Consider the following 24,690-nt stretch of genomic DNA (forward strand, 5'->3'; position numbering starts at 1 on the left):
TCCCACCCCCTTGTAACATACATTGTAGAGCAAAATTCCTGTGTTGATCATGTCCCAAAAATGTACATCTCATTCTTCAGCTTGAGTCCTCTGTCAGGTGGTGGGTAGCATTTTTCGTCATCAGTCTAGAGGTTGGTCATTACATTGATTAGAATTCTTATGTCATTCCATGTCTTTTTAAAACATTGTTATTGTATAACTTCTCAGTTCATACAGATCTTCCCTGATTTATGTGAAAAAATCTGATCATTTTTTTGTGGCACAGTTCTATTCAGTTTACATTTATATACCATAATTTATTCAGCTAGTTCCCAAATGATGGTCACCCACTTAGCTTGTTCTTTGCTATTGCTGCAAATATACATATGCATCTGTGTGTTCTTCTTAGTGGTATTATTGGACCAAAAGGTATGCACAGTTTAGTATCTTTGGGAGGCATAGTTCCAAATTGCTTTATAGAATGGCTAGATCAGTTCACATCTCCAGCAACATTACATTAATGTGCCCGTTTTCCCGTAGGTGCTCTAACATTTCTTATTTTCCCTTCTCCTTTCGCCCCAATTTGTCAATGTGGTGGGTGTAAGGTGACACTTGTTTCCTTTAATTTGAATTTCTGTAGTTATTAGTACTACTGCATTTTTTTCATAGAGGCATGCTGGTATAATTACTAGAGATAGGGCCTCAGAGTCAAGACAGTCTGTAAATTGTGTGACTTGTGGGGCACGTTCATTAATTTTAAGTGCTTAGAGCAAGAAATTAGCCTGTAAACTGAGGTTAAGCAGGTTAGTATGTTCCTTCTGTTCTAAATATTATTAGGGACACTTTTCTTTAGCATTCTTTCTACTATGATTGCTGTTTATGAAAACAATTCATTTAAATTTGACATGCTGGATGAAGGGCCACACATTCTGTCCCTTATATGAATAGCAAAGTAATAATGTGCTATTTAGATAGTTCCTAAAGTTATTCTTACTATATAAAGATGATAAACTTCTATTTTTGGACACTTTTCTTCTTTCATCTTCTATTTAATCTATAGGTAAAGATTTAAATGATCATACAGCAAAGGTGGGAAATACATGAGGTCTTTTTCTCTTGTTTTTAAATAAAATGTGTGTGATCAGATGAACCTGTAGAAAAACCATTTTCTTTGATAGAACTTGCTAAATCCTAACTAGAAAACTAGCTAACATTAAAACCAATTATAACCAAGTGAAGTTAATACTGACTGCCAATTATGTTAAAATGATTTAAACCAACATGTAATGAAACTTTTCAAATGAGCAAAATAATGTAAGCTGTAGATTAAAATGTTATGCCTAAGAATCATTTCCTAAAATGTTTATGGGATTGTAGACTTTAGATCTAGAAGGTCACCTAGTCCTGACTTTCACAGGTGAATGAAGGCTCAGAGAAGTTAAAGGACTTGCCCTTAGGTTTCCCAGTAGTAATTTGCAGAACAAGAATTTGAATCTAGGTCTTGTTACTTTAACTCCATTGTTTTTCTTATCTGTGTACACAATTGAGCATGTATATGAGACCAACAATAAGCAATAATAGTTTCTGTGTAGGGAATAGGAGAGTAAGAAACCTCTGGCGCTTCATTCCAGGTCACTGGAGTAGGAAAGAAGATAGGGATTTAAAGATGGAAATCTCAAGGTTCCTCCTTACTTCTCCCTTAAGTGTAAAGCAAATTTAAAAAGACATCTGTACCCCTTTTCCATTGGGCCTCATCCTGGGTTCTGTAGCCATCCCAAACCAAAAGGCCAAAGAAGCCTACTAGCTACAAAAGTCCTAAGAATAGGAACTTTTTTCAGTTAGTTTTGTAATTACCTCATTTTGGTGATAAGAAAATGCAAGCTATTTGTCATGAACTTCCTCTTCTGTACTCTATATCTCATCCCCATGTCATTCCCCAGTCATTCATCCTTTGTTTCCTTTGAAGAAGAGTTGGCCTTCTATTTCCATAATACCTCCTAAGATCTTCCACTCTTTCTCCTCATATCCTTTAACCTAGTCCAGGCCCTCACTGCCTCTCTCTCTTGGACTATTGAAGTAACTTCCTGAATGACCTTCTTGTTCTAGTCTGTCTCCAATTATAGTCTGTCATTTACACATTTTAAGATATAGGTCTGACCATGTCACTTCTCTGCTAAGAAATATTCTGTGGCTTCCTCTTGCCTACAAACTCAATCATTGGCATTTAAAGCCTTCCACAATCTGTCTCCAGCTTTCTAGACTTACTTTTCACTTACCAAAACTAGACTGTCACATTTGCACATATTTTCCTCTCCCATCTGTGCAAAGCCAGGGCCTTTGCCCTGATTCTTTCCCACATTCTCCCTTCCTGACCTCCATCTCTTAGAATATTTGGTTTCTTTCAAAGCTCAGCTAGGATGCCAACTTAGGAAAATTTCTCCAATATGGTATATTTACTTATTTACGTCTGTGTTACATATCTCTTCTTTCTATATCTGCCTCCTTCACCCCCAAAGAAATATAACTCTTTATTAGTTTTTCCAAGATTTGTGAAGACCACACTTTAAAAATAGTTAATAAGACACAAAATTATAAAATTTATTCTTTCAGCCTAGAAGATTTTGATGTTGAAGAGGAAGATGAAGAAGCCCTAATAGAGCAGAGAAGAATCCAAAGGCAGGCAATTGTTCAGGTATGTGCTTATGGATAAAATATAAAGAAGCCCAGGTAGTTTCAGAAATTCAAGTAAATAACTTTTTTAAAGTACCTACCATCTTTTAAATGTAAGCCTCTACATATTTGAAATCATCACTACTTTATGAAACTGAAAATATTTACTTTGACAAAGCACTAATCTAGTAGTAGTGTATGGGCACAGGGCTTTGAGTGGAGAAACTGACATTTTAAAATATGTTAGAGTTAAAATGTAATGTTGGAATTTTTTTCTTCAGATTTATACAGTTCTAATCTAGGCTATGTTTCCCCCAAAGGGTTACTTAAACAGCTGATTCCCCCTAGTAAATCATATAAGCTGGAGGTATTCAAATTGTATTTTAAATTGCCCCTCAAAAGTCTCACGGAATACAATATGCTAGTTACTCAGAACTGGTGATTTAACAAACAAAATGTCTGCCTACTACAATGAAAAAGTTTATGAAAGGTTTGCAGTTTAGTTACATTAAAAAAAATTTAGAAATGTTTAAGTAGTCTTACAACCCTTGCTGTTTCAAAGTGGAATATCTCAAGACCTTTTAGGACTTTGGTCCAACTGTAGACCACACTTAATCTAGCATGTACAAAGGCTGAGTATAGCCAGAGGAAGATAAGAAAATAACAACGAAATTGGTAGAGGTTTTCATGATAATTAATAAAATTTACTTATTTGTAATGAAAAAGAAAACTGAGCATGTTTTAAAAGCCACATTTAAATGTAATTATTAATATGCAGTTGTTCTTCCTTTCTGAGAGAGCCAATCTTTTAGAATATAGACTATAACCAGACTAGTAAAGCATTTTAATTCCTTATATTATTGAGAAAATTGTGTGTGTCTCTGTATTTCACAATTATGCTATGACCAGGAAGGGTTTGATGCCTTCATTACTCACACTTTGCCAAGCACTATATTGAAATAAATTCCTAATCATAGGTAGTATGGAATAGTAATCCCCAAAAGAATGCCATGGCTTCTAGAGAATCTCCCTGTTGATCCTGACTTCTGGAGTGTGGAAATGCCTTTTCTTGAGGCCTGCTGGTGTGTAGTATCTAGCAGATATGACAGAGGGCATGTGGATGAAGAAGGGTGAGCTTTTTTAAAAAGACTTACACTGAAGTAAAAAATAGAATTGAAAGACGAAAGATCAGAGTAGCAGTGGCACCCACACCTGACCCAGGCTGGAATCGGGCTGTTGATTTAAAATTGAGGTGGGGTGGAGGTATTGCTGGGAATTTGTGGTAGAGGGACACATTGGCAAAGGAAGAAAGATTGATAACACAGCGCATACAATCAGGAGTCTGGTATGTGTCTGCATAGGGCAGGAACAACAATCATGGGAGAAACTTGGTTTGCTAGCATAATACCTGGTACAGTATTTGTGATAACTGGTATCTTTTTTTGTCTGCATTAGCCTTAGTTATAGCTCTACAAACAACAGCAAAGACAGAATGTAAGACTTACTGGCTTAACTAATTTTTTAGGTATGGAGTTGTAAGAAAGCAAGCTCAGTGTGTTCAATAGCAAGCATGCATTTAACTGAAAATAACACATTGAATTCCTATTGCAGAAATATAAATATCTTACTGAGGATAGCAATATGTCTATGCCATCTGAGCCAAGCAGCCCTCAGAGTAGCACTCGAACACGTTCGCCCTCCCCTGATGACATTTTAGAACGAGTTGCTGCTGATGTTAAAGAATATGAAAGGGAAAATGTTGATACATTTGAGGCTTCTGTAAAAGCCAAACACAATCTTATGACAGTTGAACAAAATAATGGTAAGTAAATAAAGTGGTATTTTTTATCATATAGTTGGATTATAAATACCAGAATTTAGTCATTAAAAAAGATTCATTGTAAGACTTATGGGTGTGCAAAAAAAAGTTGACATTACTTGCTCAATAAAATGTTACATTGTATTACTATGGATATTTTTTTAAAAAGAATGTTATTGATAGCTTTTTATTTTATTTATATTCACCTTCATTTCACCCTCTGTTATCTATTGTGAGCCATCACTTATAACATAGATTTTTAAAAAGGAAAAAAGAAGTTAACCACAGCTCATCAACACATCAACCAAATCTGTCACAATGTGTTCCACACACATAGATCCCTCATCTCTGCAGAGAGCGAGGTGCATTTTCTCATTCCTTCTTAGGGGCCAAACTTGATCATTATAATCACATGGTATTCAATTTCATTTGTCCTTTCCATTTACATTATTGTTATATATAACATATAATTTTCCTGGTTCTACTACTTCATGTTGTGTTGTATTCATCTTAAGCATAATAATCATGTGCCACATTTTTTTATTCCTTTCCCCAGTCAATGGCTATCTTCTTTGTTTCCATAAAAAGTACTGCTATGGATATTTTGGTATATATGGGACTGTCTTTTTGTCTTTGACCTCCTTAGGGCATGTATCTAGCAGTGGAATCTCTGGGTCAAAGGGTATGAACATTTTAGTCACTTTTTATTCAATGTAATTTTAAGAAAAGAAACTTTAGTTGAGTTAAAAATGTTGCATATTTAGTATCTAGCATATTTGCTATTTTAAACAAGAAAATGATGAAAGTAGAGAACTTTCGAGGGAACTTGGTAGAGGAAACCTGGATTATGAATATAATGGCCTTCTATGCATTAGGTTTTTGTGAGGTACATTTATAAAACACTTAAGTAAAGATTATATATACTCATAAATATTTAAAAGAATCTCAGAATTGCTTATAGTGGAAGTCCTCTACTAGATAGAATCCATTTTATATTGTCTTTAGGCCAATTACTATTGAATTGTTCTATGTTTTCTTTTGATTATTTGTTTATGATAGTCCAAATGATTGATATGAATTTCCATTAAGGTTCAACTCAGAAGAAGCTATTGGCTCCTGACATGTTCACCGAATCAGATGATATGTTTGCTGCATATTTTGATGTAGGTAATTTTAGAATTAATTTGTTTTCCAGCTTATGTAGATAGATTGATGCAGCTTATAGTTGATATATAGACTGTTGAATATTGATTGATATGACTGCAAGAAAATGTTATGGAAGACTTATCACTGAATGAAAATTAATTGTATAATAGTAATAATATTAAAAAGTACAAGTCTATAGTAGAGGTTTGTAGAGTGGCCAACATTTGACTTGGACCTCTATTTTAAAAAGTGTTCAGTTTTTGCTTCTACTACCTGGATGAAGGATATGACAATTTAAAGAAAAACTAAAATGTTTAAATATGTTATAAAACCAGGAACTGTAAGGCAAGAATACCTTACAAAAGATAAATATGAAAAATATCAGGTTTTGGAATCAAAAAGGAATCAAGATGTCCTAATTTGTTCAGGGAATCCCAAACAGTAAATAGCTGAAATAATTTGGCACTGTAAAATTTTTTTGAAAGTGGTACCCACATACTATAAATTTAGGTTGAATAAAGTTAAATGATACAGGTAACAAATGCCCCTCATCTATTATTAATTTAGATGGTTGTTGCTGGGTGACTGTGGATAAAGAGTAAAAAGTCAACATCCTCATTTTTCTTTTTCCCTAAGGTAGATAGAATCAGTGTGGCTCATAACACATGTGAAGGGGAATTGTTGAAACAAAGGGCAATAGATAATGCTATAATTTCCAAAGTACTTTCCATACATTAATCTCATTTAATTTTCACAATTTCTCTTTAAGGGAGGAAGAATAAGCATTAGTTCTGTTTAAAGATGAGGAAATTGGGGCACTTTGAGGTTAAATGACATACTTTCCCATGATCACGAGTAGCATGGCCAGCACTTGAACCCTAGTCTTGAGACACCAAAATACAGTGTACTTTCCATTCTGCCACATTGCTTCCCAAGAAATACTTTAGAGTATGAAATTTGAAGTCGAGAGAATACCCTTCATATCCAATCTTTATTTACATTAACCAACACTATTTTATCCAGCATGATGCCTGGCACATAGTAGGCATTTAATAAATATTGTTTTACCTATTCCTTTATTTGAAGAGTCTTAATAAATAGTGTAAAAAAGCTAGTAAGATAATTGAGATCACTTAGTTTTAATATACCTGCCACATACGCCTATCAAGCAGTCTACTAATGACACAGCATAGTTATCTGTATAGTCCCCTTTACTGTTGTCATTTGTTAATTGCTTTTGAAGATATTTAAATTGTCCCTTAGTTTAATTGTAGTGTTTTGCTAGAGGAGGTTTTTCCTGTAAATATCCACAGTATTAGTCCATGGTCCAAACCTCCCACAAATGCCAAATTAATTTTGCATTACTTTGAAAACTGTCACAGAGTAAAAAAAAAAAAAATCAAAGTCTGTCTTATTTCATGGCTTTCTTAATGAAAATGCTAAAATGGTTTTATTTGGGAAGATTTCAATGACTCCTTTTCTTTACTTATTCAGAAAAGAGTTAGCTCATTGTTGCCTGTTCTTTCAGAGTGCTCGTCTTCGGGCTGCTGGCATTGGAAAAGATTTCAAAGAGAATCCCAATCTCAGGGACAATTGGACTGATGCAGAAGGCTATTATCGTAAGTGTATATTTTTTATTTTAGAGTTGTATGTAAGGTTGTTGCAACTTTTGAAAGTATGTGTGTTGTTGTATGCTAAAAGTGTTTATTTTCAAGTCTGTGAAAACAGTGCCACAGTGCCATCACTTAAAAACTGTCGTATAACCACAGCTTCCTGAACCCAAACTATGTATTCAGTTAAGTTGCCCAGAGATGTATCACAAATCGAAATAAATCTAAACACTTAATGAGAAATTTAAGAACTATCCAAAGATATTTTCAGCCATAAGATCTGTCTTCAGTTGGAAGGAGTATATCCAAATGATTGTCTTAATCTGAAAATAAGAAATACAATGTACATGGAACTTGGATGCCAGTCATGCAGTGTTTGCTATGCAAGCCAACCCTTGTAACCACTTCAGGGAGAACGTTTCTTCACTACTCACAGTATTCAGAGTCATCAATAGTTGTTAAAACTTTTTCATGGAATGAATTGATGTGGGCAACATCTAACGTCATTTATGAGCATGCGACCAGTGGTAGCAGTTTTGGTTCTTTTTGCTTCTCATAAAATGTAGTGCATAGCAGAGATCTGATAGAATTTTTAAGTAACAGAACTGTGTTTCCTTCTGCTTTATACAAAGTGTTATTTTTATTTATTTATGAGTACTCTCTTATGATCAATTCCATTTTAACAATTTGCCTTTTAGGTGTTAATATAGGTGAAGTCCTTGATAAACGTTACAATGTGTATGGCTACACTGGCCAAGGCGTCTTCAGTAATGTAGTAAGAGCCAGAGACATGGCAAGAGCAAACCAGGAAGTCGCGGTAAAAATCATCAGGAACAATGAGCTTATGTAAGTTATTTTATAAATTTGCATTATGGCATGTGACAGTAAAAATACTTATGATGGAAACTGCTTATCTTCCATTTAATCGGTTTTAGCTTTTGATTTCCGATTCTGCTAAATTTATAGGATTTGGCTGCACAGTTAAACCCTTTTCTGGCTCAAGGAATTGGTTCATTTTATATATTAAGAAACTGCTGTATGCCTGGCATTTTGGGATGTGTGAGATGTATAGACATCAGTTGTGGTTTCATAGCTTAGTCTGGTAAACTACAGTAGAAACAGTATACAAATAATGATAATATGATGTAAGAGAATATACACCTTACTAAATTCTAAGGTTGGACCTGATACTTTAGTCGTATTCTGGTAGAAACATCCACCTTGATTACGTAATTACTACTTGTAGGTTTTGTCTATATTTTGCCTGTTTTGCTATTCCTAAGAATCAGTAGTGTTGAGAAAAGGCATTGATTAAAACTAAGATTTTATCAGTGTCATTGAAGTTTAATATGGTAAAGTTTGGAGAATTCATTGTATTTTTTTTAACATGTAACCTTTCCACCAATACTGCAAATGTTTGAATTAGCTACTCTCTTTTAATATATTACCTGCAAATGATAAGCTGAGCTATTAACAGATAGTACAAACAACAGTGAAAACAAAGAAAATTGGTAGCAGGAAACACATGAGGAAAGGGAAGCACAGGTAACTTAATAGAAAATTGTACTTCGTTGAGATAGAAAGTATGCAAAACTAATTTCTTACCCTAATATTTTGAGTGGACATTTTAGGTGAACTTCTTCCAAGGACAAAATATTGTTGTTACTCTGTATAATAATGTAACGTGTATAAAAATAGCAAAGTGTTAGGCGAATTATGAGTACTCATTGAAGCTTACATTCGGTGACAGATCAGAGCTGAGTAGGACAGTTATAAGAGTGGCTGTAATTGGTATTATGGAAGAAGTCTGATTTTCAAAAGATGACAGAAATACATTTTTCTCTTCTAATAAGTTTTTTTGTGCCTTTTCATCTTCTAATCCAACTTAAAAGAATTACAAAGTAAATAATGCTTTCTGCTTTCCTGTCGAGTCTGATACCCTTAGTAATTTCTTCAAATACATAAAAATAACATCTGTAAGTCAAAACAGCACAGTTTTTTTGTTCACTAAATACATTCCACTAAACATGTTATTTTATATTTTGTTTTTAGGCAAAAAACAGGTTTAAAAGAACTGGAATTTTTGAAAAAGCTTAATGATGCTGATCCTGATGACAAATTTCATTGTTTACGGCTCTTCCGACACTTTTACCACAAACAACATCTCTGCCTTGTATTTGAGCCTCTAAGGTAAAATGTCAAAATATGTAAATTAAATAGAAATTTATGTTTGTTAGCATCTTTTATTGAGCAGGACCTTCTGTTTTGTTTTTAAGCATACTGAACACAGTAGTGAAATTTCCCTTTTTAATCTAAGCAGTTTACATTTATGTTCAGCCCTTAATTTTCCTTAATAAGAGCCCACAATCTGGTTAGGTGAACCTTTGAAATCTTAATATTTAAACCAGAAAGAATAAGAGCTAGGAATAGGATTAGAAAATGTTTTCTTCTGAATCAGATCTTTAAAATGTGATTTTTGTTATTCTGAAGTTCATACACTTTTTCAAAGGATCTGTGATTTAAATGGTAGGGGTACTTCCATTTTCTCTACTTGTTAAGAGATGATCTTTATATAGGATGTCCTAAAAGTTTTAGCTTAAAACTTTTAAGACTTTTAGGATACCCTAAATGGTCATGTTCAGGAGAGGTGAAATTCAAAACAAATGTCACTTGCCCCTACTCACACAAGAGAGCCAGGGTAATTTACTTCCTGATCTAGTAGTATCTCCATTTCACTGTCACCTTTAAAAAAAAAATCCAATAAAATGGCTATCAATTCCCATGATTGCACTCATTTAAGAGGCTTCAGTGTACTGTAGAGTCTGTGACAATATAACTTTCTCTTGACTCTATCACCATCACCTACTACTTGCTCACTCCTCATATTTTGGGTTTCTGTCCTGCCCTGTCTTTGTATCTCCTAGTAAAACCCTTTGTTGAGCCTCAGAGCTGCAGAAAAGCAGCCAGTCTTCATTTTTCATACTGCCCACTCTTTCTCCTGAATACTGCTAAGTCCCATGGCTCATACTCTCATTTTACATCACCAATGGTTTGCCTGCTTTTTCCCACCTTGTCATTGCCCTGATTTGTTATCCTCTTGCCTTCCCAAAGTTGTTCTTTACCCAGACCTTTGTTCTTTAAGCCCTTCCTTGACAGTCTCTTTTGTTAAAATCTTAGTTTTCCGTCTGTGCATATGCCTGCCAGATATGTTTAAGGAGATCCCTGCTCTTTCTGCTCTAGCTTCAGTCTGTATCACCCACTAATTTTTTTCTTACTTCCACTTAGATTTTAGACCAAATCCAGGTCTTCTTCTAAACCTGCTCCTCCTCCCAGAGTCACTCCTACTTTTGTTGATAACTACGATCTTCTCTTTTGCTTTAGCTTGGAATTCTCGCCTCATCCTTCCCTTTTCTGTGTTGTCTATTACCAAGCATTTGTTAGTCCTTTACAGTTTTTGTACATGACTTCTCTGCTTAGCCGTGCCTTGTGGAGGGTTATTAACACTGCTTTTGCTGTCATATAACTAATCCAGTGGATATCCTCGATTTCTCTCTCTCCAGTTCATCCTTTTCACAAGCTACTAACATCATCTGTCTTTTGCCTAAGTCTAACCATGCCACTCCCCTGATGAAAACCTTTCAGCAGTTATTACTTATAAAATGCAAATACCTTCCTCAGTCAGACTTAGGAGTTCATTTGTTTCTGTGTTCTGGGCAAAATGTTTCTCCATATTAACCTGCCCTCTTATGCCTTAGTATATTTATGGAGGCAGTCTTTCATACCTGAAGTGATTTTAAAAAAAAAAAAAAGCCTTTGTGATGTTGGGTAATACTTTTGACTAGGAAAGGATTTGGTAAACATATGTGAAAGGAAGCCAATGCATATTTTTCAGAATGGACAGAAACAAAATTTTTGTAAACAAATGGTTCAGTTATCCCCAAAAGTCAAGCTTTTAGTTGGGCTAATTACTCAGTTCTTTTCTGATATGGAATGAAATTCATTGAATAGAAGCATTTTCTTTTTAATCCACTATTGCCACTGAAATTTTGAAAATGCTTACTTTTAATTTTATATTTACATCACACATTTTATAACCTGCTTTTTCTCCCCTTTTGTTGTAAAAAGTATGAATTTACGAGAGGTATTGAAAAAGTATGGAAAGGATGTTGGTCTCCATATTAAAGCTGTAAGATCCTATAGTCAGCAGTTGTTCTTGGCATTGAAACTTCTTAAAAGGTGCAACATCCTACATGCTGATATCAAGCCAGACAATATCTTGGTAAGTAAAATAACATATTTCAGCAAAAATGGATTTACTATTTTCATAATACAACTTACTTTTGGACGTATTATTCTTTATTGTATTGAGCAAAATATAGACTATGCCTCTAAAATTATCCCTTTTTGAAAGAAAAAAAGTATAATACTGCAGAATAATACTGATTATAAGCTGCATTTGGGTTTTATACATATCATATTTTTTGACCAATGCAAATATTCTCAAAAAGTATATTATGTGAAAGAATAAAAGTAAAATCTTGCTTGGTAAGAATGGACTTTCCAGAGGAGTGAAAATTCAAAATTAACTTTTAAATTATAATGAACAGGTACTCTATCCTATTTGAATAATGAGATAGAAGAACATGGCGATGTTGTTCCTTCCCTTTTTAACCTGTGTTTGTGAATTTAAAGTAGCACTTCTTATGCCTCATCTTGGCATGGGAGGGATCATGAGTTCAGAAAGTCTGTGCTTGTGTAACACATCCACCTGGCAGATTCTACTGGGAAAGCTTCCTTACAGATCCAGAGGCTATTGTAGTAGGTGTCATCATAGCCAAATGCAAAGAAACTCATCACTAAAAGTAGCTGTGATGGCTCTCCGCAGATGTGTAAAGGGGGGTGCTGTGAGTGGAAGGGAGTAGTCATGATGATGTAATGAAGTATCTGGAATTAGCGACAGACCTCAAGCATTGAAATAGTACTGCTATGTGCCAGGGACTGTGCTGAGTTCTTTGGAAAATTCTTATATGATTCTCACAGCTTCCTTGGGAGGCAGATTATTCTCCCCATTTTACAATTCAGAAAACTGAGGCAAATAGCACATAGGTGATTTGCCCAGAGTCACAGCTAATAATTTTCTGAAGATGGGTTTGACTCAGATCTTCTTGACTCCAGGCTCAGTGTTCTATCTACTGCATCCTCTAACCATCTGTACTTAGGCTACATTATAGCTGTTGCGTACATGAGGCTTCCCAAATTACATTTTGTGACCTTTTTTTTTTTCAGGTAATAGATAATGCTCAACTGACATGACTCATAGGTAGAACAAATAAGCTCAAAATCCTTATCCATGAGTTCTTTCCCAAACCATAGTTGCTCTGGGTTACTTAATTTAATTCAGTTGAGCAAGGGGAACCTAGAAACTATTTATTTGTTATGTTATCAAGTTAGTGTTTCCCAGGAGTAGTCCCTTGCAACTCCACTGTTGCTAGTAAACTTTTTTTTTTTTTAAACATTGCATTTGAAAGGGATCAGTTCCTTTGGACCTGTGAGCAAATCATTTAAATTACCTATGCTTTCACCTGTAAAGTGAGGGGTACATAACCTCTTTCAACTCTATTAAATCTGTTAGCCTGTAAATATTTGTCTTTCCGATTTTTTCTTTTAATTTCAGTATCAGTATTGATTTAGTAGCCTTAATGTTACTATTTGCCCTACAGATTGATTTATCAAAGAATCCTGTTCCTCAAGGGCCTGGGGTAGTAGCTTCCTAATTTCTAGTCTTTGTTTAAAAGTTTTGCCATTGTGTCCTCAGTACAAATTCTGCGTCCTACATCTTTGTCTTTAAATATGTACCTTACTATCACATTCCATTTTCATGAACCCTAAGTGAAGTAGTATTTTATATTAAATTTTTTTTATATTAAATTTATGAAGTAGTATTTTAAAGCATATTGTTTTGTGACCAGTTTTGATTGTGATAAAATAAGCTGGTAGGCACCTTACTCTTTATTTAGAATTGAAATCAAAAGACATTGCTTATATCTTACAAAGGTCAAAGTAATAAAATAAAATCATTTATAATTAAATATAATTCGATAGAAGTATTATTAACCATCAGTTTAAGAAAGGAAAGGCTTTTTCTTTAAATATTAAAATACAAATAAAGTGCTGAGGTACTAGGTGTTTCTTAGATTAAAGAGATCTGCTTAGACATCTTCAGTTTTGCAGCCTGTTCTTTGTGCTCCTCTGTTTTGGTAGATAAGCATGAATCCTACCTTTCAAGCTTTTATATAGGATAATGCCAAATAGAGACTTCATTTGGAGTGATCTCCTTTCTTTATTTTCCCTTCATTGCTCCCAAGGAAGAAATTGGGCCTTAGAAGGCTTAGTGATTCCAGGCAATTGGCTGATGACAGATTGATTTGAAAATTCTCTTTAGAAATTCATTTTAAGCCACTGACATTGCCATCTTATAATATTTCCTAGAAATCAAATAAAATGATGCTCAAAAATACCTTTTGGCTTTCAGTGGCTTCCAGTTTGAGAAGGATTATTTGTACTTTGCCACTGATTAGATTGGTAGTCTTTTAAGTGAGTTTACTCTGGCATCATTTCTTGAACAATTATATGCTGGTGAATAATTGGGCATTATATTTGTATGTCTTTGGGGTGGGGAAAGTAGCCTGAATTCAAGTCCCAACTCAGAATTTGTGTGTGTCTTTTTTAAAGGGGGGAAGGGACTCTGGAATGTGAATTATCTTCACTTGTTAATCCTGATCATGCTTCTGACTCATGAGTGGCAGCAGCCATGGGAGCAACTTCCAGCCTTTCTCAGCAGATGTCACTGTTACTGTGTATGTTGAAATATTTGAAAAGGGAAGAAAACGAATGACTAATATAAAATTCATATTTATATTCTTGAATGTTTGCTATTTTCTTGACTAATATATGGGGGGAGGATGGTTTTTCAAATTTATTCCATCTTTTCCCAAGTAATTTATATAAATTTGAATATTCCAGCACCCTTGGATGAAGAATACATTTTGACATGGTGTAATGATTCTGCCTTTACTTCATTGAAGTTATATCAATAATTAACTTCTTATCCATTTAATATGTTAGCAACTGCTAATTCAGGGAAATTTTAAAGACATTAGTCTATGGGTTTCTTCTTTCTTGTATTTTACAGTATTTAGAAAAAAGGAATTAAATAACTTTGCCCAGCATATCATCACTGAAAAATCTTCTCTTACTGAAATGTAATCAGCATTATAAATGTTTGTTTCTTTTTAGAGTATTCTATAGCAGCAAATATAAACTTAGTTTAAAATGAAGTTCTGTGAGTGTGTCAGTCTGACTACTCAGTGCTTATATGTCTTGTTTTGTTTTAGTTATCCATGGATCTAGCAACATTTCTTGATAATGTTTTGCAGGTTAATGAATCAAAAACTATTCTAAAACTTTGTGATTTTGGATCGGCTTCACATGTTGCAGATAATGATATTACACCCTATCTCGTCAGTAGATTTTATCGGGCTCCTGAAATTAGTAAGTTTCACCAGATGTCCTTTTGCTCTGGGGCCATCACATGCTGTGGAAACAGCATATTTAATTTCTAAGTACTGTTTTCCATCGTACTTCAGCAGCTGCTCGAGCTCATTCATGAGGAAGGGAACCGTAGCAAGTTCAACCTCCTCAGTTGGAATGATGGTAGTTGTGACAGGAGTCTTGATCATGTCGGGCAAGAGTAGCAAAACAATTGTGGAAAATCCTCGACTTTAGAAGACTGCTCTTGATTATTCAAGGTCTGATTATCAAATTTGTGGATTATCTGGGACCTTTGCTTTTTCTCCTCCCTCCTGTTGGCCTGTATTCTGACTTTACTGTTCATTAGCACCTCTGCCAGAGGTGGGAATGGAAAAGGAGGTGAAAACGTATTTTTGCTGGGTTTTTTTGTTTTTGTTTTTGTTTTTTTTTAGGTTCTCTGTTAAAAAAGATTTGGTGGGAAAGAAGTTCAATCAAATTATTAAAATGAGTTTTGGGAATTATGTCTTATTTTCCCAGGCTAACTTCAACCCCTGATTAATATGAATGATTGAGTTGTAGTTCATTATAATTATTATTATTACTACAACCACTATCTCATTAATTTTTAAACTTAATTTTATTAAAATTTCTCTCTGTTTCAGTTATAGGAAAAAGCTATGACTATGGTATAGATATGTGGTCTGTAGGCTGCACATTATATGAACTTTATACTGGAAAAATATTATTTCCTGGTAAAACCAATAATCATATGTTGAAACTTGCTATGGACCTCAAAGGAAAAATGCCAAATAAGGTAAGAAGTTAGCAGATGTATTCTTTCTTCTCCCCTACTTCCTTAAATAATCCTCAGTAATAATAACTTTAGCTTGTTCATGGAGCAGACCTATAGTAGCTATATCAAAATTTAGGTTGGATAAGTTAAGAAACTAAATCATATTTCTTTTCTGCTGCTTCCTTTCCCCTCCTCTGTTTTACCTTTATTATCTTTAATTAGTAATTTTAGTCTAGATGAGATGACTGTTAATGCCAGAGTAGCTATGTACAGTTAACAGTTTATTTTTATTTATCCCCGCACCTTTATTTTCTGTCTACTTTTTAACTGGTATATATATGTCCCCTTCTTCTGGATTTCAGCTGAAAATAAAAGAACTGGCAAAACATGTGATAGTCTGGGATCACATGTACTAAGAAGTGAAAGGATGTTGACCCAGGGTTTGGAATGATGTGGGCTTTGGGGAGAAAGGGTAGCAATAGTTGTATTTGGAGCTGAGTATGGCTACTACTAATGGTAAAATACTTCAAAATTTGTTTCCTGTTTGTCTCTCCCATTTACTTTAAATTGTTGCTTGGTGATTTGTATTAATAATACAGTGAGAATGTAAGGAGGGTGGCTAAAAAAAAGGAATTGGTGGATGTATCTAGAAAGAACATGATGAATTTATTCAGGGGATGGGAATTATTTAGTTTTGAAAGGTAACACCAAAAAAATTTTGGTTAAGGAGGAATGGGTAGATGATGCTGAAGGGCAGATTTTGCCTTGATAGAATAAAAAAAACTGGACTTGGCTGACTTGGGAGGTAATGGTTCACTACCACTAGAGGTCTTCATGCAGCATCTGGATAAAAACTATTTAGTTGCCAATGGTGTTGTAGCAGGTAGTCCTCCTATTCATGTGTAGGTGGAACTTAGATGGATGCGCATTTTATTCCAGTTCTGAGGTTCTGTGAATAATCATTAATTATGAAAATAACTTGATTCAAAAACATTTTGAAATGGTTCTTTCCCATTCTTCTATCCTCTGAGCTATAACTTGTTCTAAGAGAGTATCCTTATTTTTCTGTTTTAGCAGAGATTGTTTGAAATAAATGAGTCTCTGAATGGACCTTCTATTTTTAATCCTGAAAGTAGCCTAGCCTTAGTGATGTTTGGTGCAGTGAGACTTAGCATATATCTTGAGAGATTTTAGAGAGTAATTTTAAAAGATTCAAGGCTATAATACATAAAGATATTAAATAATGTTTTCTTTGAACAATTAGATGATAACAATAGAAGTAGCAGCCAACTTGATCTTGGGAAACTAAGAAAATATGCATCAAGTTAATGGATTTGTCCATTTGTTTTAGATATAGAGTTTATAATTAGTTTCTCAGAAGTTATATTTATATATCTTAGAACTAAAGATTAGAATTTAGAACCTTAGAGATTATCTAATCCAAGGCTTCTTAAACTTTTTCCGCTTGTGACCCTTTCAGTGCTTCACAGTTTAAGAAGCACTGATAATCCAACTCTGCTCCTTTTACAGATGAGTGAATAAGCTCAGAAGTAATGGCAGTCAACGACTTGTCAAAGGTTATAGTAGGTCTTTATCTTATAATCGTCCGAATGTCATTTTTCTTTCAGATGATAAGAAAAGGTGTGTTCAAAGATCAACACTTTGATCAAAATCTCAACTTCATGTACATAGAAGTAGATAAAGTAACAGAAAGGGTAAGTATGTACTATGCTAAGCAGTAGCCATGTCTAAATGTTATTAGTTGCATGTGAAACTGAATGCCAGGAATTATAAATAAAAGCAACTGAAAAATTCCATTTGTGTACATAGGATAGTGATATTTGTAGTTGGCCTGATTCCAAGTGAATACAGACACACACACACACCCATAGTGCTAAAACACTAGGGAGCTGGCCTGATATAGTTACTGACATTTATATAGTGTTTTAATATTTACAGAGTACTTGACATACATTGTTTCACAACAAACAGCCATGTGAGTGATAATTGTGCGTATTGTCCTCATTTTACAGATGAAATAGTTGACTTTGAGAGTGTGAGCGATTTGTCCATGATTGTATAGCTAGTGTCACAGGTGTACGCTAAGTCATTTTGAAGCTAATAGTCAGTATTATGATTAGATTGGCTGTCCTAACATAACTCTACCTTTTGACAGCATATAATTCAACAGTAAATAATATTTACTGGATTTTTGCATCTTTCTGGTCAGGGGACATTATAGAACATTCCTTTGGTGTTCTAATATTTGAAATAATAATTTGAATAATTGAATTCAAAAATTGAAATAATTCTTCAAATAGATAATTGAAAATAATTAAATAATAATTGAAAAATTGGAGTGAGTGATCTGGTGCCTTAGGGTTACATGTAAAGATGAGTGACATGGTAAGTGCCCTCAAGCACCATATACAAATCTAGGGGTTATACAATAAACTTTTTTAAGATAAAGAATTATTACTGTTGTACATTTGGAGTATTAACTCTACTTGCTTAAACTTTCCCATTTAAGTAGTTTTAATTCTTCATACTGCCTTTTAAAAAGAGTAAGTAATGAGAATGGGGTAAGATGAAGGACAGTAGTTTTTTTTTTTAACATTTTGACTGAAATATTCTGAATTTCAGTACAGAATTTTTTCAGTAATTTTGATGTAATTATAAATTTCACTATTTTTAGGAGAAAGTTACTGTCATGAGCACCATTAATCCTACCAAGGACCTCTTGGCTGATTTGATTGGGTGCCAGCGACTTCCGGAAGACCAACGCAAAAAAGTACATCAGCTAAAGGACTTGTTGGACCAGATCTTAATGTTGGACCCAGCTAAACGAATTAGCATCAACCAGGCTCTACAGCATGCCTTCATCCAGGAAAAAATTTAAATGAGATGAAGAAGCTCAAAGGGTTTGAGTAATTAAAATACAAAGACTGAAGAAATTTCACAGCAGTTTATTAATGTATATAAACTTATAAATATTTCCCCTGCAAATTGAGGAAGCATGATATATTTGAATTAATACCAAGGCTGATATTTCTTTTAGAAATGTTAGAGTAAATCTGTTTGTGTCTTATGTGAAAATTTTCACTGTAGAACTGTTTTAATTGCTGAGACTGCACACAAGTACAGTGCTAATGTAAATGGTTGCAGTTCACATCAAAAAGAAAAAATCTGTTATAAAATGAACAGTAATACTGGGTGGATGATTGGTTTTTTAGCAGACTTGGCTTCATTTTTGTCTTTAAAAAAAAAAAAAAGGCCAGCATAAATGCTGTTTATATTCACGTTTTCCTAGGTGTGTGTGTGCAGGCCACAGCAGCATGCCCTTGGTGTAGTCAGTGCCGAAAGGGGTCTGTTCCTTCTTGAGCCTGCCTGCAGGGATGGTCTCCTCTTTTAAAGCAGGTTGTGTACAACTTTCAGTACACTGAAGGTAAGCTAAACCATCAACATCACTGGTCTTTTAAGATGTTATTTTACTGGAACAACTGGCAAATGAGGGACAGTAGCTTTGTGGCAGAATTCCCTGCATGTTCAATAATTGATCTTGTTTTATTTTTTGGCATCGCAACTGTGGCATAGTTACAACTTCTGTTCTGTTCATCACATTTAAAATTTGGAGAGTGCGCGCTTGATGGGTACAGCGCCTTCAGTGTACTGTTTCTTATTACTTTAATTTTATAAATCAACTTGCTATAGACTTTGTATACATTTTGTTAAATACAGTTCCCAATGACATAGTACCAATACTTAACAGTTTTCATTTACTAATTATAAATGTTGGGGTCTAATTCTGAAAGTCCTCATTTAAAAGTTAGATAGACAACATAATGAAATTTTTAACTATTTGTATGTCATTTTGAAAGTGTACTGCTTTATGGTAAAAGTGTTTCATTTGTTCATTGTTTTCATTATTTGTGATCATGTTGTCTTTCAATACAGGCATAAACCTTCCACTCTTGAACAAAGCAGCTGCTTTTTAAAAGCGGTAATTGCTTCTTTACCTTTTATTTCTTTTGTAAATGAAGCTTTTCTTTAAGAAATGTGACTTTAAAGTGTTGTCTATTACATAAAACAGTTGACACTCACTTATTGTAAAGTGAAGATTGTTTTGCTGCATGTAAAGTGGACCATGCAGATTTCTGTATGTTTTCAGTATGCATCATTAGATAATAAAGTCTTTTGTGAACAAGGCATTTGTAGCCATTTTTAAAAGTTTTTGTCTTCACTGCTGGTAAGTCAGATAATCTGTAAAAGTTGAAAGCAACCTTCCATTTTTCTATAAATCCTTTATCTGAAGGGATTAGTAAAGATGTGAATCTTGCCAAGTTCATGTGAGGCAAATAATTAAAATCCTAATTATTTTCATAAAATCCTACCAATACTGTGAGCTTTCATTGTAGTGCATTTTTTCCTGTAGGTGCTGGGGTTTAATTCAGGATATAACTAATGTTTCTGCTGTTTTCTCACTTTTCCTTTTGATGGTGCTGAAAGAGAAAAAAAGAAAGCGGGGCACAGGCCATTCAACGCCTTCTCCAGGGGGCCTGATTTGCTGAGACTCCAACTTCACCTTCTTAACAAGGTTATTTCTGACAGCATGTGTAGATAAACATTAGCAAAAAGTTAAAAGAAAATCATTTAAACCAGTTTGGCTTTTCAATACCAAGAAACAAGAACTTAGTAAAACTATCAAGTATAGTCTCTTGTATGTGGTGAGCAATAAAAATAATTACTTGTTTACCTAACAAGTATGGAAAAATCAACTTTTTTAGAGTTTAAAATAGTTTAAGAAAAAGTAAATGGGTTTTTTTTTTTTTTTGTTCACCTAGGCACGTAATTACAACAAACATGCACATTTAGTGCATTCAAGGATGGAAAATCAGAACAGCAGGCATTCTGCTGGTGGGCTGTGCCCCATTAAGGACATGAAACTACAACAGGCAGGTGATGGGTGATATAACATAGCTATTTGAACCTACAGCCTGTCTCTTAATAGCATAGTCCTTAAAAACAATATCAATTTTTATATGTCTTTTTAAGACAATCAGAAATGCAGCTTTTATATCATGGACTACTAGATGTAGTTTTTCCAGTGTCTTTTATTTTACATAGGTAATAACATGCTGCACGTTTGAATCTTTCATAACAATTCCCTACAGATATAATTTGATGCTTCTGCTGATTTCATAGCACCATTTTACATCATTATTTAGTAATGAAATGTGTTAACATCCACTAGAAACACTTCACCTTATACCTTCAAAGCATATTAGCTATTCCTTAAAAACATAAAGTTGCTTGTTTACTTGTTCTTTGTGTTGTAGGTGCAGCTCAAGGAAGATGATGACACCCAGAAGACATAAGCTAAGGTTTCTGTCCTATAAAAGATACCAAAAATACTCTCCATTTAGTTTTGTCTAATTTTTTAGTTTTCAGCATTCCGATTTAGGTTTCATGTTTGTATTCTTGATGGTTCCTAGAATAGTACTACTATTGTGACATTCATCTGTAAGGTGTTCTTGTTTGATGGTTGTGCTTTTTCTTTGTTTGGAATGAAGGAAGAGCATGAAATGGAACAGAATTGTGACCCCTACGGTCCAGTTCTAAATCTATGATCCTGTCACTTGAATTTTTTCATTTAAAGTCATTTAACATTTTTTGCTTTTAAAAAGCAACCAGCAATGAAATTACTTGTATAAATTGCATATTTTAAAACAGCAACTTAAAAAATTTTTTCTAAGAATTATAGGGTAGGAGGGAAAGCAGGATCAGTTACCAGGATCTCTTTTCTTCAACTAGTCTTTTCTTCAGTCTTAACTTTTGTTGAATAGTTAAGCTAGGTGCAAGGAAGATTAGCAGACAAGGAGACAACTTTACCTCCTAGTAAAGTACTCTATTGATGGTCTTGAAATTTTCACACAGACAGGATTTTCAAGGGTTATTATTTCTATTTCTTCACAAGTATAAATTAGTCCTAGGTGTGAAGAGCTTGGAGACAATGGGCATCTGAAGCTTTTTTTATTTCCCTCAGGTCCCGAACTTAGTGTTGGCAGAGGTATTTAAATTAATAAAAAATATTGAAGCCTCCATTTATGAAGATCTTGTCCATTTCAAGCTCCTGCCAATCCCTGTAGTTATCTTTAATTTATATCTTCGATTATGGCTAAGCTGACTTCCCATTATCCTAATGACCCATTTTTTCAGGCTAGTTTTAAAAATCCCAGATTTTAGAAAAATGATGTAATAATACATATTACTTAGCATGTTCCTTACAATTAAGTAGAGTTCAGATTCTTGATGATTTTCATAAATGGTCTTTGAACTTGGGGCCATTTTATAGTACTGACAAATTAACGTGTTGAAATGTCATGTAGAATACAGAAAATTTGTTCTGTTTCATTCCAACATTTGCTTTCTCCATACTCTGCTTTACCTGTACTTTATTTTCAGAGTACTTGATCAGAAGCACTGTGGCTGTGTAGGCTAACAATGAAATTTCTGTCGTAAAAACAATCCTTTGCATAACGCAAATTTAGGACAAGAAATCTATTGTCCTTTTTACTGTTGGTGAAGAGGTATAACTGCTTCCTTTTTTGAGGCATATCATATGAAATTAGAGATAATGTACAGAACTACATTATACCAAGTGCCTAACCCTACTCTCCACTTACCAAAGGCATGATTTTTAAACTTAACTACTCCTGGATGAAATGTACTATTTTATTGGAATAGTCACCAAGTTCATTTGTGTTTACTGTGTCATAATGTATTCTTAAGTTGATTTCTAAGTACTCTGCAGTCATCTTTGTAGGTAAAACATCATGCTATCTCTTTATTAATGTCTCTTTTCCCTCCGTGTATAGGGTAAGTGACTATTCTTCAGAAGAACCTTTTGCATTTAAATGATCAAGATATGGGAGCCTGTTCTCTGCAGTGTTGAAGATACATCCTAACTATTTCATGACATGTTGAACTGGAATAAGCATTTAAGGAACACATTTTCTTGGCTTAGCTATTGGTCCCTTTTTTAATGAAATGTGCCTCTTTATAATCTTTTTTCCTCCTTTAAGTTTGTTATTCCATCTTCAAAAAACAACATTTTCAAAGTGAGGCAAGACATTGTTTTTAAGTATTTGTTGTATGTTTTATTCCTTTAGATATGCTGTTAAAATACTTATTTCCCACAGTAGCAAAACCATATACTGTAACATTAAAATTAGTAATTAATAAAATATTTAGGTATTAAAATTATTACGTTTAGCTTTTACTGTCCCAAAATAATTTGCAAAGATATACCATTTTTTTTAACAGACCTAAATCGGATCATTCCGGTTTAGCATACAGGAAGAATATAGTATAAATTTCAAATACAAAATTTGAATCAAATATATTTCTTCCATTAAAGGGCTCAAATTTGGCAAGAGAAAGAAGATTGACTTCAGCATGCTTTTACATCTTGAGGTTGATGTGTTTATTATTTTCCTGACTAGTCTTTTAAATACTAGGAGTGCCAGAGAAAATGGTAGTACCTATTCCTTTAGAAATTAGAAATGGGCAACCTCCTGCCATGCTTGCTCAAAAAGCCCTGTTATATGAAAGTTTAGGGATTGGAAAGGGAACTTAATCCACAGTTTATTTCCTATCCTGCACTCCAAAACTAGAATGAACAGATTTCTTACAGATGTTTCTGAGATTTTTATATACATCCTCAACCAAAGTTAGAATTCATTGCCTCTTAATTTAGAATTATTTATTCTGTTTTCCAAATATTTTAATGCAGTGGGCTACTGTAAAACTGCATTATGGTTGTCAAATTTGCCATATTACTACTGTACTATATCATTTGCCATAAGTATTTTTAGGCATTTAATATTGTATATTTTATAGCCTATAAGTTTTAAAGTTAAGGTCCAAAGATACCTGCTTCAGAAGGATATATTTTATATCTTTAGTCTTGTTTGTATGCCACTGAAATGAATGGAAAAAAGCAACTGCTTACATACAGTAAGATATAAAGGCAAATAGTGTAGAATATCAGACAGGAGTGGGGACAGGAAACTTATGAAGACTCAATAATTGGAACCACCCAAGATTCTGTTTAGTCTTGACTGTTTTGAAATTGATTTTCAGTCTTTATTTTTTGGTTTTGATTCACTTATTGGTTTTTCTAGGGTCATTGTGCTTATTTGCTCTAATCAACTGAAGGGCCTATGGGGAGCTCATAATGTAAAAGCATTATATATGCTGTGCTTGCATTGGAAGGAATTAGCTTTCAAGAAAGGATATTTCAGTTTTTTTGTCATTTAGCAAAATGTTATATTTGTAAGGAAGAGTATCACCAAAAAAGCATAACTGAATATTTTAAAATTCGAAGGACATGAAATGTGAGCTCTTTGGTACCAGACAGTACAAATTTGAGATTTCTGCTTATATCAGTTTGAACTGTATAATATGGTAAGAATTTCTGAATCCAACTCTAAATAAATATGCTTCTCCTTGAAATATGTGGTTTGTTTGTTTTTAAGGGGTGGGAGTTGATGAAGGCTGGGGTTTGTTTTTTGAGATAGAATCCATTTGGCTGAAGTCATTGTTATTGAGTTTCACTCTTTTACCCTTTTTCATTGTTGACTTCTAATTATGCATAGTGGGGCTGGAAGAATATGTAGGAAAGAGAGCTGAATGTAGAATAGTTTTCAGAATTTTAAATAATTAGACTGATCACCTAAGCAGCTATTTGAAGTTTCTTTTCCATGAGATCTCTTAGAGAGTCCTGAAGCACAGGACAACAGGCATCTATTTGTGAGGAGGATTTCAATTAAATATCAAGTGCTTATTTGTCACACAATGATAAAACAGTCCCACTGTCAGATGAGCTTATACTTGGAATTTTTTCCACACTACATCCACACTACAAATACTGCACAGGGGAGGGTCTGAGAAGGCCCTACTTAATGTTTATATTGTTTACATGAATCTAAACTATTACCATCTAAAAAAGTTACATTTTTTTAGCAGATGCAAACATTAAAGGGCTATGTAAATATTATTGCTAACAGAACCCATTCCCATTTTGATTGATTGCCATAGGAGTTTGGACCTATTCCTTTCACCTGGGCCAATTTGTCCCTCCC

At 33.9% G+C, this 24,690-nt stretch overlaps 1 protein-coding gene across 17 annotated transcripts in view; it reads left to right on the top strand.

Annotated features, from left to right (window-relative positions):
- The window catches only part of PRP4K (pre-mRNA processing factor kinase PRP4K), a 48,907-nt gene extending 24,846 nt beyond the window's left edge, over positions 1 to 24,061 (top strand). The window contains exons 5-19 of one of the 17 annotated variants that reach the window (XR_011965881.1): positions 2,590 to 2,671; positions 4,261 to 4,471; positions 5,558 to 5,631; positions 7,143 to 7,233; positions 7,923 to 8,070; positions 9,277 to 9,414; positions 11,350 to 11,503; positions 14,661 to 14,775; positions 15,417 to 15,568; positions 17,176 to 17,262; positions 18,243 to 19,547; positions 20,054 to 20,141; positions 20,389 to 20,503; positions 20,884 to 20,928; positions 22,423 to 24,061. Coding sequence is in view for 1 of the 17 variants with exons in the window: in XM_072603696.1 (XP_072459797.1) it covers positions 2,590 to 2,671; positions 4,261 to 4,471; positions 5,558 to 5,631; positions 7,143 to 7,233; positions 7,923 to 8,070; positions 9,277 to 9,414; positions 11,350 to 11,503; positions 14,661 to 14,775; positions 15,417 to 15,568; positions 17,176 to 17,262; positions 18,243 to 18,446 (1,456 nt within the window). In the remaining 16 variants the exon portion in view is untranslated. Of the gene's footprint in view, positions 1 to 2,589; positions 2,672 to 4,260; positions 4,472 to 5,557; positions 5,632 to 7,142; positions 7,234 to 7,922; positions 8,071 to 9,276; positions 9,415 to 11,349; positions 11,504 to 14,660; positions 14,776 to 14,870; positions 15,033 to 15,416; positions 15,569 to 17,175; positions 17,263 to 18,242; positions 19,754 to 20,053 lie in introns of those variants that run through there. The other 16 variants (XR_011965880.1, XR_011965884.1, XR_011965879.1 and 13 more) reach the window with 16 other exon arrangements.
- The last annotated feature ends 629 nt before the right edge of the window (positions 24,062 to 24,690 follow it).

The sequence above is a fragment of the Notamacropus eugenii genome, chromosome 4, assembly GCF_028372415.1.
Source record: "Notamacropus eugenii isolate mMacEug1 chromosome 4, mMacEug1.pri_v2, whole genome shotgun sequence".
NCBI lineage: Eukaryota > Metazoa > Chordata > Mammalia > Diprotodontia > Macropodidae > Notamacropus > Notamacropus eugenii.